The 14807-nt window shown below is 41.6% G+C and overlaps 1 protein-coding gene across 1 annotated transcript in view; it reads right to left on the reverse strand.

Moving 5' to 3' along the window:
* Positions 1-14807, reverse strand: part of stx1b (syntaxin 1B) — a 44607-nt gene that overhangs the window by 11758 nt on the left and 18042 nt on the right. The window contains exons 2-3 of the mRNA XM_036552239.1: positions 9468-9542; positions 2540-2639 (exon numbers count right to left, since the gene is read on the reverse strand). Coding sequence (XP_036408132.1) covers positions 2540-2639; positions 9468-9542 — 175 coding nt within the window. The remainder of the gene's footprint in view (positions 1-2539; positions 2640-9467; positions 9543-14807) is intronic.

The following is a 14807-nucleotide window of genomic DNA, read 5'->3' on the forward strand; positions in this document are numbered from 1 at the left end:
AACTTTCAAGTAATCTTTTATATAAAAATCAATAACAAATCGAAACCAATGTTCTGCTTTTTGGAAGTCCAATGGAAAGTTCTGGGACCATAAAGGGCTGCTGTGTCCACAGGGTATACAAGGAAGTAGCACGCAGAAGAAATTCATTAGTAACGTGCATTGTCATGGTTAAGGTTGATGGTCATTCATCAGCACAAGTTGGGAGATCACTGCAAAAGAATTCACAAAAATGTGAATCTACTGCTGAATCTACCCAAGCTAGTGCAATAGTTGCAGCCCTGATGCAAAGAGGGCATGCAGGTGCAATCTTGCCATCATGGGATATGTGGCAGCTCATGATTTAAAAGCAAATCTGAAGGCAATGCTTAGACATCTCTGACACAAACTGGCATCTTTGGGGACATCAAGTCTTCAAAATTACCATTCAAAGTCAATGGAATGAATGTGGTACTCATGGCCAGGTTACAAGGATGAACCCTCTTCTGGGGACAGACCACAAAGAGGGGAACCTTGAATTTAGCAAACAACGTTTGAAGGGAAGCATGTTTCATGGTCAGACGAGGTGAAATTTGAGCTTGTTGACATGTTCATCAGCATTATCTTTGCCATAAAGAATGTTAACATTTTACAGAAAAAAAACTGTAAAATATGGCACTGGGTCTATTATGTTCTGGGGTTATTCTGCATCTGTTGGCCCTGGAACCCTTTTTAAGATAGAGGTAGATTTGAACTCCAACATAAACCAAGACCTTTTGGCCAAAAACCAGGTTTGATCTGCCAAGAGGCTCAGGGTTGCCCATAAACGTACACTCTAGCATGGCAAAGACCCAAAGCAGCCATCTAAATCCTCACAGAAATAGTTAACTGAATGCAAAATAAATGTTCTCAGCTGGCTCTGTTTACCCCCAGATCCCAATCCAATCGAACAACTGAGGTTCAAACTCAAAAAAGCAGTTCACAGACAAAAACCAAAAGATCTGGAGCAATGATTTAAAAAAAAAAAAACTTCAGGGGTGCCAGAATCTCATAAAACACTGCGGGAAGTATCATGATGGTGTAATCCAGACCTTCCTCTGTGCAATGTTTACACAGAAAAAAATTTCCAATTCATGTACCTTTATCTGTTATATCATGTTTTTGCTCCTATTTAATCAGGGGTATGAATAAATGCCAAGGCCACTGTTCATAATGTATGCAAACTGGGTGTTGTACAATCAGGCATGGTTTTTAAGTGGTCCGACAATGAGGCAGTAACTTTGTAATGAGGTGTGGGATTTGCCTCAGTCAAACAGTTGCTCTTGTTGAGGCAAAATGGTAGCTGGGAATGTGCAAGAATTGTTCATGCTGATGCAAATTCAATATGTTGATATAAAGTTTGTATGAACGAAACGAACCTGGTAAACCTGGCTGTAAAGGGGAAACCCCCCTGCCAATACCATATATTGTCTTCTTACCAAGAATCTTCAGTTGCGGGGTCCCCGGTAGGTTTAAGAGGACCACCCTTAAAGTTGTTTACATATTTCAGATGTCCATGTCCCTTACTCAATAATAAATAGAAAACAAATGGTTGAACCTGAGCTTGTAAAACACTACCAATCGATAATTCTGCATTCTATACGAGGCCTGGTCAATAACCTCACCTTTCTCACGCCTCCATCTTGATTTCCAGCAGCGTCCAACCCCCTTTCTGCATCGTGCCAGGGTTTTGCACTAGTGTCAGCGATAGACAGCCAAGTGCTGCGTTTGCCAGTCGCATGAAAAACAGCCCCCTGCTCAATCTCATTCTGCAGAACCATTTCCATATTCCTGATAGCTGGCCAAATTTTTTTTCTTTAAATCATTGTTCAATCAAGTTAATGTACCTGAACAAATTTCTTTAAATCACTTTTAAGAAAAAATGCTTTGGTTTCATTTTCTGAACACATTATTGCAAGCAACAATTATCGATAGAGAGACTGAGGCTCCGTTTCTTTCATGAATCCATTAACCAGCCTGAAAGTCACATGATCATCTTCGTCATTTAAGAGTCTAATTAAACAAAGGTATAAGATGGTATGATTTAATGAAAACACTGTGAATAAATCTGTCCTAAGTTTTCAGATCATAGAAAACACCATAACTTGGATTCAAGAAAATGAATTCCGTGGTTGTCATTGTTCCTGTAAACTGAATTTAGAGAATCTGAGCAGCACTCTTTTTGTAACCCATTTTCCCAAAATGTATCCCCAAACTGTGGCGTCACAGAAACATTGTGAGAGCAGAATGCGTTAACTGAGCACGTAGCAGTAAGATCACAGAAACAATTCAAGGGTGGCTGTTAGCCAGGCATCCAGCATCCAGGCAGCCAGTGAGATCACAGAAGAACCTGTGAGAGTGGCATTGTGTTTGTTGAGCATAGCCAGTAAGGCCACTGTGGGGTGTGCTAGCGGAGAGTGCAGCAGTGAGATCACTGTAAGGCTGTGACAGCGGCCTGTGCGAACTGAGCGTGGCCTAACTGGGTCACGCAGACTGGGAGGTGCACAGGCTGCCAGGCACTCACTCTCATCAGGGTTGGGCGCTGCCAGGATGGCGCTGTGCTGCTTCTTCACCTGCTCCACGTCCTCTGACAGCTTCTCTATACAACCTCGAATCTCCTCCACCTGATAAACAATCAGAAAGAAAAATAAAATCAAACAGGAAAACTGCATTAGAGGTCTCACTGGCATGGAAATGTGAATCACAAGGAAGGAGGAGCAAGATGTAAATATGTATTGACTTCTTTTAATTGTTATAGTTACTTTCCCTGTAAGCATGACTTTGTTGGGTATTGGATATTGGTCGATTGACCAATGGTCCAGAGGTCCTCTTGTTCACTGCTGGCTGTGTTGTAATCTACCAATCAATCAGCAGCAAATGCTGGTCCGCTAATGTCCCATTACTTTGGCACAACATTTGCCAATGTTGCCATTCCGACTGTCCCAGTTGATTCTCCAACACACAGTCTTGCTTTGTGAGCCAAGTGTGGTTCAAAATCGCCCTGCGTTCATTACAATACTAGTCCTGTGCTGGATGCTGTCATGGTTCCCATCAGTTGCTTATCAGAGGGAATGTTGCACTGAAATAGCCCAATGAATGAGGATATGTCATGTGGTTTCACTGATTTTTTTGGTTTAGACTAATAACTAATGAAGGATGTGATGGGTAATTGTCATCGGCTATCAACGAGCCAACACTGGCTCCTACAAAGTCACCAGGAGTTGTGCTTTTGTAATACCCCTTTAGTGGTTCAATATTAGCTGCCTACTGATAGCTAGTGTTGTGTATTCAACATTGACTAGAGACAGATAAGTGCTTGTTTGTGAATTATAGAACACACGATTGTGTACCAATACCAGCAGCAGACAGTGGGTCATTTTGAACATACTGTCACCATGGCAATGTTGGCAGCTGAAAGATGAGTGATTGTAGAGCAACTGTCATGAACCGTCAGCAAACCAATATTGGCAACTGACATTGTTTGACAACTGTTTGCCTATTTTAATGAAACAGTATCTGGCCACATTATAGGAAATATGTTTGGAAAAGCTGCTCATCGATTGGTTTACAGTTGCCAGGATGAGATGAAGCAAAAACCTATATTTATATGTCTTTTTTAAAGAGAATGTATTTTTTTCCAAAAATTTCTCACCAATTAGATATCTGGTACAGCAGATTTTTTAAAAAACAAAATCCAGCATGTCCACTGCATGAAGTAAGCTGATATTTTTTCTTCAATGGCAACCAGCCATGAACAGAAGAATTGTTCCATAACCGTACTGTTCATATTTCCATGACAATGAGTTTTGAAAACTATCCACAATCTGTTCCAATTCCATTATACCTCCCCAGTAAACATGACCCATTTGGAGCAATGTAGATACTAGTGATTAGTGACGGTCACCATCGGAGGCTAACTCTGGCAACTAAGCTGCGTCATATCAGCTCTCGCTAATCTATCGGTGGGCAGTGCTGTTCCACTAATGCCACAGGACATTTGCCTAACAGTTGCTCATCGTTCACCAGCCGATGCTGACACTTTGATGGCCCCATTCAATTCCCAAACAGACATTTTCACGTTGGGAAACCACTTTCGCTAAGTGATGGTCAAGCTAGCCCACAGTCCATCCCCAGCTTTGGCAGATGGTTGTATGTTTGTAATTCGCATGTTTTATAATGACTCATCTGTCTCCGGTCTCAGCTATGTTGGGTGCCATACTACTCAGCTGATTATCAGTAGGTAGTCTGCATTAGCCTGGACAGTGTTCACCCATTGAGGTTTTAGCTCTTTACATTTAATGCCCATGTGACTTTTTTTTTTTTTGATCGTATGGGCTGGTGACATTTAAATTCAAACAACATTTACTGATGGACCTTTTTTCTGACTGATTAGTGACATTGTTACTTTATGTATGAGAAAGGCTATATGGGCATTTCAGATCAATTTTCAAAAACAAATGGCATTAATTGTTAGAATTATGGTAACACATATGTCTTTTTATTTGTTATTTTGCATTTTAAAATGCATGCAATTTGCAATTAAAGGGTGAAAAACCCTTCTGTCTTCCACAGCAGCTACAATCACTGTAAGAGAAAGGGAAATACCTGCAATTCATTCCTCTTATTATTTTTGTTTATAGAATCTGTTAGTTACTGTACATGTTCCAGAAAGAAAAAAATAATGTTACGTAAAAATAAAAATTTTCTTTATGAAGGGTTTGAAAGGCTTGTTTTCTCATGTTCAGCCCTATTGCAAGAGTGTTCCATTCCAGAGATTCTATCCACAAGTGAAATAATAGAAGACTCAGCAGAACTACCCTTCATACATCTATTCTGCTGCAGTGCTAAAGCAACATGCTAACCTGTCAGGTCACTTTCACACCTGGTTCATTTGAACATTTCATTCTTTTTTTTTTTTTTTTTTTTTAGCAAAATGTGAAAACCTTGATAGCGATGCAATCAAAACCAGAACGATAAAATCAAGCAGAAAACCTCCCCTCTGGACCATTTGGAAGGGAAATCAAAGCGCTTACGCTTTTGGCACACAAACGCTAGCGCGTTATGAAAGCAGGCACGCTTCCGGGCTCGACGGGGAACGTACCCCTCGACAAGGGCACCAAACTGCGATCTCGTGAGGTGACGTTTTTGCCTTTGCTTCAGCTGCCAGCCCTGTGCTGCTCATTCCCCAAACGATGAGGCAGAGAAACACAAACGCTTTTTCCATGTTCCATTTCTACTGCAGAGCAATTAGCGAGAGCACCAAATAACACAAAGACAAAGCAGCATCACAGTGAACAGGGAGCCTGTACTCTGTCAGACCTGTATATTCCCCAGAGAGCTTCCCTTAGAGGTAAACGGCACGCGAACAGGGCTTCACTGAAAGGTAACAACGTTTTTAGAATGAGGTGGACTAAATGTACAAAATCTAATCTGTTTTCTGATGCATCATTAAAACTCATTAACATTTATTAAGAGCTACATGAATAGTTATGGTAAAAGTTGTCCAATTGAAAATGCAGAAATATGAGAAGTATAACGGAATTTTTTTTTGCTATTGAATAGAACAGCAACATGCCATTGCATCTGAATTCGATTTCAAAATCAGTCACTTGAGTTCGATGATTTATAAATATTTATAAATCTTGCATATTTGTGCCGGAATAAACCACTGTATAAAATGCAGAACCACTGTTGAAAAAAGACATACAGGTTCTCATTGTGTGCAATGATCCATTAACATCACTGGGCTGCGAAATAGCACTGCATCTGCAATATAGTTTTTTTTCTTAGTGAGTTTTTTGTGTGAGTTAAAACATGTCTTCGGTAGCATGACATTCAGTGTTAGATACAGAACTGAGCTAAATATGGCATTTTTAGAAGTTGATGTTAACTGTTAAAACTGCTGAAACTGACAGAGTGAGAAAGTGACTTATATAATACTGTAGCTGAGATGCGTGACATTATTTACTAGATGTGTACATTTTACTGTAATCACATGACTTCTCTAGCGTGGTTAATATCAGTAGGTGGCTTGGTGTCTACTTAATTGCTAATTAGTTTTCATTTTAATGTTTCTTGTCTTGGCTGGCTGCTCAGCTGCTGGAAATATGGCTTTTGCATGTATAGGGTACACATGTGCTAAACCAGCAGTGGTAGCGAGAGCCTTGTCATACAAAGACAGTTGAGTCTGTCTGGGGTGAACCAATCACTCGCTGCATGCTAGACGTTTACATATTTTGCTCTGTGCAGCTTCATTAAAAATGTGCCTTCTCCTTATCCCAGTCTGCTCTTCTGTCTGCTGCAGGACGCAGTCCCCCGCAGCAGTGCCGAACCCCCTCCTACCTGATCTACTCACAGCAGCCTCAGAGCGGCCATCTCACCGTCACTGGAGGCCTCCGGAGCTGCCGGTCTGCCATCTGAGAGGCCCATTTCATCTCGGCCTCTGCCTCCCTACTCTCCCTCCAGCTCCTTGCTCTAACGGAGGCATGGATCATCCCAGACAACACCGCTACTCTGACTGCCCTCTCTTTTCCCTAAACCTTCGTCCAAGCTGCCTTCTAGCTGCGGTGGTGAAACAGGCTGACTCTGCATGTGAATTCTCTGTTATTCCTCTCTCTCCTCAGCCCTATGGCCTCTTTTGAGCACCATTCTTTCACAGTTGCTAACCCCCTTACATTATTTATTATTTCTCTCTATTACCCACTGGGTCCCTTGATGAGCTTTCTGTCTGAGTGGGACTTCCTGTTCAGCTCAGCTCCGTCCCAGAGGATGGGATCCTCCTTCCCAGAGGATGAGAGCCGATTCTGCTGGCTCGACCACAACATCCAGCTACAAAACTCCAAATCTACTTGCTCCCCACCCCCCACTCCACTACTAGGACCTTACAGTCCTGCCACAGTCATCCCACACACACAGGCAGACAACCAGCTGGACCTTCTTTTCCTGTGAAATTTTACTACCTCCAGTCTCATAGTTACCACCCTCCAGCTCCCTGACCACTGCTACTTCATTTTGTTCTTTCCCCCCCCATGTCCGCCCCTACCGTCATGTGCAGCCGTAACCCTCACAAAGTCTATTCCTCTACTCTTTCTTTCATGGTTGTTTCTTTCCTCCCATCTATTGAGCAATTCTCAGATACACAATCCTCAGATAGACTTTGCAGCATCCACTCCTTAGCTCTCCCTCTCACCCCCTAGACACTGAGCAACCATTAGTCTGTGGCTGCTTTACACATTCAATGCTCAGAGAGCTAACAGCAGGAGAAAGAAAGTGGAGGAAATCCAGCTTCCCCACTGACCTGTCCACTCTCTGCTAGAGTATCTATTCACCAAGACCACCAAAATTCAGGCACTATCCTCTTACTCAGATAAGGTCTTCTCTACCTTCTCCTTCCTCCTAAACCCACCGCCACTTCCTTCTTCTCTCATCACAGGCGACTTTACACCGTACTGTGACAGGTTCATTGCTAATGTTCACTGCTCCTTCAAGCAAACTACACTCCAGTTCCTAAGCCTCCTGCCCACTGATGGCCACCCTTGCCTATTTGCTCACCGCATTCTCTCCCCTTTCAGAAGCCAAAACTTCTTATAATGTCTCCTTCTCCACCTCTTCACATACATTTACCTGATAAAAGTCATCACCAGGACATTGGAGTGTGTTCCCTCTGCCTTCGAGCATGTCCATGTCACATGCCTGCTCCAGAAGGCAACTATGGACCCGATATTTGGAACTATCACCTGGTCAGAATGATCTGCATGACCTGAACCAGTTTGTCTTCAAGGATGGTCATTCTGCTGTAAAAGCTCTCCCCTTCATCAGAAATGCCCATCACTCCATAAGTGTTCTTCCCTCTCCTCTGCCATGATCCTTCTGGACCAGGAATTTCATGTAGCTGACCAGCACGTCCTCCTGTCTATCTAGACAGCAACAGGCATCTCAGGTACTCCCCTCAGCTAGATCACATCCATATCCACATTTGAGTGTTCATACCAGGCGATTAGGAGTGGCTCCGTATCAATTTCTCTGAATGTTTCAACTTGAGTCCCCCGTAGCACTATGTGACAGACCAACACATGCTCACAACACACAGTCTGTCTTTTCCATATGTACTGTTGATCATAGGGTCTTATTACAAGTCGGTCTGGTTAAGAGCGCCTGCCAAATGTTGAAATGTAAGTGCCACTCAGTGTCAATATGCTACAGTTGTTAAACACATGAAATTATAGAATTTGATGAGACCTTTTAAACACTTTGAATCTTAATTGCTTAAAACTGTTGTCTTTCCTCTACCTATGTTGAGCTATGAAGCTTAATCTTACCCTTAGCTTTCCTGAGGCTCTATATTCCTGATATAACTGTTTGATTCAACTGAGTATGGAGCCCTGGCATTTTAACAAGTTTCTGAGATTTTTTGGTAATACTGCATTTACTGTATTAAAGTATTAGCAATGCGTTTGTGCTGCAATCATTTAGCGACTGAGTACTAAAGCAGCCATTTCTTAACCCCATTACCATTCCTTTGGCAGAAGAGCTGTCACCCACTTCATTAAATTCTGTTTTAATTGCGGAGAGTCAGTGAGCGCCATTTCCAGAAAGCGCCCATGCATCCAGCTCCGTGCACCTCCAAAGGACGTGCTGTTCTCTTCCATGGGCACGTCCTCCCTAACGTCACTTAATTCTCTCTGCCCTACATGTGCCACCGCCCCGCACACCAGCTCAGTTTCGACCGTCACTCCATGGGATCCCACGCGTGCAGCTTACATTAACCGCTTCATGGCGATCGTCTTTTGGACGGCGGGGATTAGCGGCCTGACCCCCCCGACGCCCGGAGGCTTCTTCCTCTTTGACTCTGTCACCTCTTCCTTCCTTTCTTTCAGGAACATCTGAGGTTTCGTCACCACAGGGCTTCGCTATCTGCTCTCACTTATTAATTGGACATAATGTGATTCCACCAACTCAATGTCATAGTGTTGCTGAACTGCAGCTAGCCTTTAATTACCATGTATGACCTTGCAATGATTTTATTCAGTTTGACTCAGTCAAACTGTCATTTGCTGTCATGCTGTCATGGTATCTGGTTACATCATTTGAAATGTAGTTTTCCTTGTCCTCAGGATGATGCTAGTTCACTGAAATATTACCTTAATAATAACAATCTTCTGTTTCTACCAGTGGCACCATATATCATACTACCCTGCCCTATCACATCACACTGTTCTATTTGCACAATTGTCTTTATTTAATTAATCTTTTTATAACACATCTCTAGCATATTTTTCTCTCAGATTTTTTAGGCTTCTGTTTAATCTAACAGCCATGCACTTTGTCCTTGGCCTTGAGTAAAAATGCGTCACAGTTTTTCAGCGTCATGGACTGAGCTGTTATTTAATTCAACAATAGTAACCTGTTTACCACCATTGCTGTATGGCCACCACTGTAAACACTTCACTCACCTGTTCAAAGAACTCATCCATAAAATGGTCCCTATCAACGTGGACAACTTCCTCATCATCATCACTGTCCTTAGCCTGAAAGAGAAAGAGACGGAGAAGGTTAACACAACATATTTTTTTCAACTGATCGGACACTGCATATAAGTATATTTTGGCAGAAGCTGATCAGTGTGCTTCCATAAAAATTGAATTATAATTTCATCATTTTATAATACTTTGTAATCGTCAAATTTGTGTAGTACGTAAAGATTTTATAATATTTCGACTGTCCATTTTTAACCTGGATTTAGCTTGTGTACTCTGATCTCCTGGTGAGATAAAAAAAAATCTTTTGGGTGCTGTAAAGCAATATATACTGCTGTGCTGATTAACCTGTATTTCTTGCAAATATTTCACATGCCCTGCACAAATTCATTCCTGAAAATAATGAAATGGATGCAAAACAATTAGTTCACACATTATTGAAAAAATAAGTAATGAAACATGGTAGCCACTTTGGGATTGCAGCCAGTATTTATCATTTTATTTTCATTATAAGGTTATACTTGGAGCTTGAGATGGTGTATGGCTTCAGGGCGGATGGTCAGAGGGGCTGCCAATTTATGATCCAAAAGGATGGACTTCAAACAAATGTTAATGATACTGATATTGATAAATACATGAGTGGTAATGCGATTATATTCACAGCTACACACCTAGCTATCACTGAGGAAATTTAATAAACATGCTGTCAAATACTGATGACAATTTTTAAGCTTTCAAAGTTGATTAAAAAGTCAGAAAGACAACATGGATAATGTGTATAAAAGTTATGTTACTCAAATCCTGCAATGTGTTTATAGTAGAATTGAAATGGTTTGTATTACTACTTTCTGGTGGCCAATTTACAGTTTGCATACTGTCTTTAAAGATGCATAGAGGATACAGTTCATATGTTAAATGGCCAAGAATCTTTGCATCAACAACTTGAGGATGAAAACGATTCTGCTTTATTCATCCAAAAAATACCTGAGCATACCAGTGTATTACATCTACATTTTAAAAGTACTAGAATGAGCTAAACAGTTTACTGCATGCTGAAGATTTTGTAACTGCTGAAATGGACCCAGTACTCCATTGTCATGCAGTTTCATAAATAAGATCAATAAGATCAATACGATAATCAGAATAAGACAGGTTCTGGTTTGCCTAATATTCTGATCAAAACTACCCATGATTAAACACAAAGAAAACCACTGACATGATAATACATTTCAGTAGAGATGGATTTCTGCCAACAGTATTCAGGGCTGAATGGCTACAAAGAGCAATGGAGTACAAATACTTAGGAGCTGAGGTTAATCGATTGAAATTCAAGGTTCATCACATCCAAATAACCAAAGACATTTTTATATCTGTCTACCTGATGTCTGTGCCTCCAAAGTCTGTTTATGCAGCTAGCTATCTTAAAACATAACCTCTTACAGGAGTCAGAGTGTTTGTTAACTGTGTGCTGCCTAATGTTTAAGCAAATCTGGCCCTGCATAGATAATTACCATATTACAGGATCATATGGCTTCCAAACTCCAAGAAGACACTTCTTAATGTGTGTTAACATTGCCGATATTAATTCTTTCTCTCTTAAATATAAAAGCGACCACATTACACACAGACACAGATGCACACATTACACAGATTGTTATTCAACAGGGAGCTGAATGCATTGCTGGTTTGCAGGAACCTGAGCCTGCAGCTGGCAACGTACACGGTTTTGTTGCTTTGCTTCAGACAGAATGTGTTTACCGCTCAGCAGGTCAGGTCAGTGGGGTCGGTGGCTGAGGATTTAAATGCACAGTACAGTATTGCTTTTAAAAGCAGTGTGTGTGTTGTTAAGTAGTTGCTGTGGCGTAACTCAAGTGAGAGTACTGGGGCTCTCAGTCCTTTATATTCCCCACTTTTTCGGCTTTGTTGACACTTACGGTCAGGTGAATCAGTCAGGATCTTCCACAGCTTTTTGTACTCTACAGTAAATACTTGGGTGATTTGATTATTAATTTTTTTTAACTTGAATATGAGTGAAAAAATCAACAGAGAAGATGTCTCTGGCAGCTTATATGCTGTACATGGATGTGGGTATTGGATCACTGCCAACTGAAAATCTACACCCCTGTAACATATACCTAAGGGAAAAAATAATTGCCATATAATGTTACCTTGCATGCTATAGCAACGTGAAAACCCATGAAGAAGTACAGAACTGTAAGTCGAGGACAACAACAATATTTATAAGCTCTAAACCAGTAACCTTTAGGTTACAAGCCTGGCTCCTCAACCACTACACTGTACTGCTCCCCCAAAATGACACCCCACAAGGTTAGATTTTAAATATATCTTTATAAAAAATTGAGAATTTATGTGTAATTTTAAGTTATGCGGAATGTGTTTGGTGTGTAACCAAACACATTCCACATAACTTAAAATTACACATAAATTGGCACAAAAGCCCACGCAATCACCTACACGCTTGACCTTGACTATTTACGTTTATAAACACGATCGATATTTTTTTATCGGCAGCATTAGACAATACGCCAACGACACAAAAAGGGCTTACAGTACAGTTCCAGCCTTAGCTGGAAGCTGTGGCCAAAAAGTGCCGAGGGTTTTTTCAAAACACACATCTAGAGATTATCTGCTGCCAGTGAGCTCTGCAGTCACAGCCCCAGCTGGGAAAGGACATTGCAAGCAGAGGAAAACAGAGCACAGAATGCATTAATGGCATTGTTAGAGGCCTGTGGAAAGAAAAAAAAAAAAAAACCCACCGCTATCGGCTTTGGCAGAGAAAGAAAAACAGCAAGTGAGGAACGAGCAAGGTTAAAGAAAGCTGGAAGGCAAGTTGGTCATTGGATTTCAATAAACGCAGAGTGACCTGGGGAGAACCCTCGACTGGTCCCTAGTAAGGTATGCTATATGCCTGAAGTGCTGTTAGACCGAGGGGTAGATTTCACCCATTCACATTCCGTTTTTTGCTCTTTATTACTTCCCCAGTTTACGACTTACGTATGACTATATGAACAGGCATGCTGTTATGCAAGTCTTCTGCACATATGCAGATACAGCTCACCTTGGAGGCTATAAGGCTGCCTCCCTCATGAAAATTGAAATGGCAGCTTGAACAAAACAAGACCATTTCCAATCAGAAGATCCTACAGTAGCCAAAACCCGTGACAGGACAGGAAATACACTGAATTTCCCAAATAAGGACAGTGCTGCAAAACAATATTACTGTGGTTTTGAATTTGAAGGGGATTTGAAAATGCATACACATACTGTACTAAAGGGTAGTACATGGCAGAAAGTGGTCAGAATTGGCTTAATTTTGTTTTACAAGGAGGTCTTTTCACCACCAATAGTACCTGGGGTATACTTCTGAGTATATTATACGTCATGATTTTATTTAATAAAACCAGATTATTGTTTTTCTTAGCTCTTGAGTGGCATCATGCTGCATAGATCTCTAGCAAGTTAGTTATTATGAATGGTCATCAAACAACAAAGGTTACTGTGATATTGGTAATTCTTACAATTATTATGATGATTATTGTCAATATTACATATTTTGACACACATCCATTGTCACTGTTGTTCTGAGTGGTAACATGAATCAGATTCTCCGCGACCTTCTATTAGGATGAATATGGAGTGGATATCGAGCAAATTCTTAAACATAAGGCTGTTCCCAACCCTAAACCTGGGCTCACTTTGGCATAATGTAGCACAGACTGGCAACAGGTACAGAGCTCATAGATTTAAATAGCACCAACACTGTAACTGGAGCAGTGTGGGATGAACTTGCTCATTGCTTACACAACATCTGCAGGCAGTGTTATCCATTCCAAACAGACTTATCTCATGCAGCCCATTTTAAAGCAGGCTCCCTGATAGAAGCCTAGAAAGTCCATCACTGATATCCAGGTGCACAGCACTGCACTCTCACTACACCAGCAGCACCAGGTCCTTCTAAAATGTCTGAGTCCCGAACAGCAAAGCACGGTAACGGTTACACATGCTTATGTACATGTGCTTTGTCATGTAGCTACATGTGCATGTGTGTAGCTACGTGTGCGTGTGTGTTTGTGTGCATATTAATTTGATTAATTTAGCTGACTGCACTTCGACTGCAAAAGCCCCATGGGGAAGGAAGGAAGAGAGAGACAGAGAAAGAGAGGGAGGGAGGAAAAGAGGGAGATATGGGGTGAAGATAAAAAGACTGACAGAGAGTGCCGAGACAGAGGGAGGGGGAGGGGTGAACAGGGAGAGAGAGAGAGACTGAGTGAGTGACTGGCAGAGTGTAACAAGCATGCAGGTTAAATGGCATCTGTTACAAAAAAAACAAAAGCCCCCCTACACACGTTCCTCTAATTTCCACATCAGCGAATGGGATCAAAAATTCACTGCATGGCAGTCTGAACCGCGTCAGGGCCTGCGCGCATGCGCCGGAGGCTCCGCTGAGCAGCGTTACGTAAGATGGAAAAACCGTCAGGTGCTGGAGGTGAGCGCGAATGCCACAAGCATGCAACCTTAGCCTGACTCCATCTGTGCAGGAGGAGCTCAACTGCAACTGAGCCCAGTGTGCCGAGCGCTGGGGAAACAACAGCGTGCTAAGCGCCAGTCACCGTTCTGGGAAAACGTAGAGTGATATACGCTGTGGAGACGTACCTGTTTGGGAGTTTTACATGTACGTTTCAAAGCTTGGCTAAAGGCAAAGAACAGATGTGTTTTTTTCATGATTCAATTGATGGAAGGTACCAGTACATCATTTGGAAACAAAACTACCACTCTCTTTTAGTATGAAATAGCTAGAATTAAGAGGGGGGGGGGGGGGTGTCAGAAGCAGAAACACAGGCAGCAGTTTGATTCCACATGGATACGACAGATGCCTATTGTAGAAAGTCACAGGTATCTGCAGCCTTGTTTGGGTAGTCTGAACCAGGTAAGCTTACTGTTATAATGTTAGGAAAAATATTACTTTTATGTGGTTAAGTCACTGACAGACATTGGAGGAGGTTTTTATATTTTTGTCTAGCTTTTTAAAATCAATATCAATATTTTAATATCGTCTTATTAGGAATATGTAGGAAACATATGCTTCAACAAAGCTGAAAGGCCGAAAGGCCTTTACGTACCATAAATAGCTGAAGCACAAACATAAAAAAAAATAAATTAAACTACAGGCTGACAGTACCCTCATAGGCTCCAAACCCAAGAATCTCCTATAATATATTGAGGTGGGGGTGGTCACAACAGTCACCATAAATTTCTCCACGATGATAGGGGCTGTGACACCATCCCATGTAGGCC

This window comes from Megalops cyprinoides, chromosome 19 (assembly GCF_013368585.1).
Source record: "Megalops cyprinoides isolate fMegCyp1 chromosome 19, fMegCyp1.pri, whole genome shotgun sequence".
Taxonomy (NCBI): Eukaryota; Metazoa; Chordata; class Actinopteri; order Elopiformes; family Megalopidae; genus Megalops; species Megalops cyprinoides.